At 35.6% G+C, this 4,436-nt stretch overlaps 1 protein-coding gene across 1 annotated transcript; it reads right to left on the reverse strand.

Annotated features, from left to right (window-relative positions):
* Nucleotides 1-958: 958 nt before the first annotated feature.
* Nucleotides 959-1,957, reverse strand: LOC138908274 (uncharacterized). The gene has a single exon (XM_070198929.1). It carries the CDS (start codon nucleotides 1,955-1,957, stop codon nucleotides 959-961), a length of 999 nt encoding a protein of 332 aa, XP_070055030.1.
* Nucleotides 1,958-4,436: the final 2,479 nt, after the last annotated feature.

The raw sequence follows: 4,436 nt of genomic DNA on the forward strand, positions 1-4,436 counted from the left end.
TTCCACCTTTGATGTTGTAAAAAGAATGCATACCGACTGCAGTACTGCATGTTTTGTGATATATGCCAATATAGTATTCTGTCATCTCCAAGTTGAGCATGCATGCACACTAATACCACTGAAAAATGATAAAACTCTATACTATGTTAACAACATGAAGCAGCAGTTTTTATCATTTGGTGTGAACAATTATACTCATGTTGTCAGTTCAGGTCTACTGAATCCTAACCAAGTAGCATATCATATGTGTATCCTTACACTTATGTGAATAACTGATACTGTAATCCCATGATGTAGCTGGTCAGTGTGTTGATATCTTCCAATTGTGTGCACCTTTTGTATATTGAGAGTTGTGTTGTTGAATACTGGCAATCGACTGTTGTTGGGCAAAAGGAGTTGAACTTGAGCTTCCACAGTTCAACCTTGCTTTAGTTCCTAAAGTCTAACAGCCATGTTGCTTTTGTATACTGTAAGCTGAATTGTTGAGTAGTGGAATTTGACTGTTGTTGTGCATAAATAGTTGAGCATGAGCTTCCAAGCATTGCTCTTGTTCCAGAAGTCCAATAATCATGTGGCTGCATCTACCTGCATACTGAAGCAAATAGGTTAAAGTGCTTCAGTATGTTGTGTGTGCCGATTGTGTTCTATTTTCCAATTGTTCTTGCTTAAGACCAGCTTGATATTCCTGAGAGAACACCCCTCTGTAAGAGGGTATTTCCTATCTCTGGTATATGCACACTGAAACAAACACATTAGGTAGTAATATTATGCTTCCAAAAACCTGTGTGGACAGCAAAATATGATATCTGGCCTCTATTAGCATGTGCAGGAGGTAAGGTGGGAATCATGCTTGCAGATTCACCATTAGGCATAGTAGTTGGTGATTCTTATCTCTATTAATTTCATGGTCTGTTAGGAGTGATCCCATATATCTGCACTATGGTATTGACTGCATTAATCAGTGTTGTGGAAACCCTTTAGCCACCCTTACCCTAATGTTAGGGATTTGAGATTTGTCCATGTTGATAAGAGTCTTTGCTTCTGGGGGCAGACTATGGAATGAGTTAAATGTGGAATCACCTGCAGAAGAGAAAACCAAGTTAGCTAGCAGGTCAGCAACTGCATTTCCTTCTCTGAACACATGCTTAAACAAGACATTATAGTTGTCCTTGATCTCTTTTATCTTTTTGACATATGCTCTTATTGTCCATGGGCACTCCCATTCATTTTCAATGATCTTTTTCATTACCAAAGAGTCAGTTTCCATGATTAAAGGATGGAGTTGTTTGTCCACACAGTACAGCAGACCATATAGGATTCCTTTTGCTTCAGCAACTATATTGGTTGTTTGTCCTATGTCTGTAGATTGAGCATATATTAAATCTCCAACATTGTCTCTTGTGTAGTAACCATAAGAACTAGGACTTGGGTTCCCTTTAGATGCTCCATCAGAGTTGCATTTGAACCATCCTGCATTAGGCAGTTGCCAGATAACTCTTCTGCTGACTACATAAGGCTTGTACCTTTCAAAGTATCTGATCATATCTGTCCACAATACTGGGATGTTTGTTAGTCGGGGATATCTGCTTCTTGCCAGAAAGAATAGAGTCTTATTCACTTCATGAATTACCCTTTTTTCTGAAACAGCTCCCCCATGTTTCATTTTATTTCTCCTCTTCCATAATTCCAAAGTTATTATGGCAGGTGTTGCTTGAAATAGTGGCTTTAATTTTGGGCAGCATGGTTTACTCCACCATGCTCTAATGACTTGGTGGACTTGTACCATGTTTATTATAATTTCAGCTGGTTGCAAGAAAGATTTCCACACTCTGTTTGCTGTTTCACTCTTCAGGAAGAGGAGTTGGTAGGAGTCTTCTTTAGGAGGTGAGCAACACCAGCATTTAGATACTATGATATATCCATTTCTTCTCCACAAGTCATCAGTGGGGATCTTCATTTTTCACAATCTCCATACGAAGAAAGAGATTTTGAAAGGTAAACCTTTTATCCACAACTTGCATAATTCTGGGTTATGTGTTGCTCTCTGTCTCATAATCCTCCTTGCACTGTTAACAGAGAACTTGCCTGTTATGGTTGGCATCCATTAATGGGTGTCCCATTCTTCAGTAGTATGATGAAATGGAATATTATGCCTGATGTGATCTGAGATGTCTGCAGGGAAGCTTTGATCAAGTGTTAGTTCATCCCAGGTATCACCATTCCTCAGTTCTGCTACTTCTTATAATTCTTCATTTATGTTGAATTCTTGGGGGAGTACATGATATAGAGGGCCAATGCTTGTCCAGTTTTCATGCCAAACACTTGTGTTACCACTATTTAGTTCCCAGAGAATTTCATGTTCAACCTCTTCTCTAGCTTCCAGCATTTTCTCCACACATGGGATCCTTCTCTAAACTGTACCACAGCAGGCATTTCCTTTTTGCAGTATTTGTTCCACATGAAATTGGACCATAATGATTTGCTGGTTCTGAATATCCACCATAGCTTTGCAAATAGAGATTTGGAGACATCAAATAGGAACTTTAGCCCTATTCTTCCTTCCTCCCTAGGTAGACACATGTTCATCCACTTGCTCCAGTGTCTGTTTCTCCTTTCTTCCTTAGTGCTCCAAAAGAATCTGGCAAAAGTTTTATGCAATTGCTCAAAAACATTATATAGGAAGGAAAAGAAATCTCATTTTACAATTAGGTTATCGATTACTATTTGATTTAAACAACCCTAGTCTTAGCCTAAAAGAATTGTGGATCGTGGGTTACTCACCCAAAAGGAAAATTAAAGATTTCCTATTTGATCGCATTAATTTAATATATTGCAACTTTTCTCAAAATATTTAGCTGGTACTCAGGCATAAGGACACATAACACTTCACATATAGTTTTTCCGGCTTCTTTATTCTTATCCTTCAAACATTTGTAAAAGATCTCCTATAGTAAAGAAATTTCGACAGAGACATGTAAAAGATGACGTGTCCAGCCACAACTCAAGCGTTGACCACAACCATTTGTTTTGTGTGATACATTGGGATTTGGGTTCTATACAATAGTCAGCGGTGTTTGTGTATAAAAGTGTTAGAACATTATTCAGGCATCAAATACATGTAAACTAGACAATGATACAATACGAAATTAGACACCACTAACCTCTTGAAATCGTTGCGCACGTCCTCCATAGAGTAAGAATCCTAGTAAGACCTTGGACGAAATTGTTTTGAGTGGGCAAGAGCAATACAACTCTAAAAAGCAAGTTATTGGGTGAAAAAAGTCTTCCTTATGTAGACTTGTTTTTCAGCCAAAAATGGCTCCAAAAAACTTGTAGGATTCTGCTTGTGGAAGTAGAATCCTACTCTAACTCTACCGGATGACTTTTCTCCCAAGTCACTTTTTATCCAAGTCAGTCCAGGTTTTTACTAGGTATAGCAGGGACCACAGAAATAATAAGAGGCTACTAATTATAGTATTAATTCAAAATTTTACATGAATTAATTCCTACTATAATTAATTGCAGCTTATTCCACTAAAAAACTGCAATTGAACTCCTCAATATGAATTTCGAAAATTCACTAACACTTATTTTAACTCTCCATGTTAAGATCTCAAATACCAGTCAATTAAATTAAATTACTGATAATTTTTAATTTAATCAACTAATTAAATCCTTTATAATTCCTCTTAAACTATTTCATTTGACGGATACAAAATCCACCGGCCGGGTTTTCACATAAAAACTTATAAGCTTACATAAAGGGTTATTATCAAACTCAAAAAATGAATCATGGATTCTATAAACTAATTATTATTTCATAAATGTTATTCGTTATTACCCAAGATATCAAGCATACACTAACTCTGAATAGAATTGTACCTTTTGATAAATTAAAATAATAAACAAATCACATTGATAAATATAATTATATCAAGATTAGGAGCATAAGCTCATTCAATGAATTAGAGAAAATATTTTATATATATTCAGTACAAAAATATTTTTTCTCTACTTGGTCTGTTCAATATACACTAAGTATACTAGCACAAGAAGTCAAAGTAAAACCACTCCCATAATCAAGACAAATTATACTATAATCTTGTGCTACAATCATCAAGATATTTTTCTCAATAATATCTTCGATTGTGAACATAGTCTATTAATTAGGAGAACCGACAATTGAATCTTTTGTGCATGAGTTAAGACTCCATACGCTAAATTATCTACTACATAACTAAATAACGCACATGTAACAAATGATCTATTTAAAATAGTACTTTATTGAATTGAATAAATTAAATAAATAATTGTTTCATAAACCATAAAACATAATATTATGTCTAAACCGCATGGTTAATAGTATATCCCAACAATCTCCCACTTAGACTCATAACCGTGTGTCTACAACTCTAATACTCATTCCTTCTACATAC

This window comes from Nicotiana tomentosiformis, chromosome 3 (assembly GCF_000390325.3).
Source record: "Nicotiana tomentosiformis chromosome 3, ASM39032v3, whole genome shotgun sequence".
Taxonomy (NCBI): domain Eukaryota; kingdom Viridiplantae; phylum Streptophyta; class Magnoliopsida; order Solanales; family Solanaceae; genus Nicotiana; species Nicotiana tomentosiformis.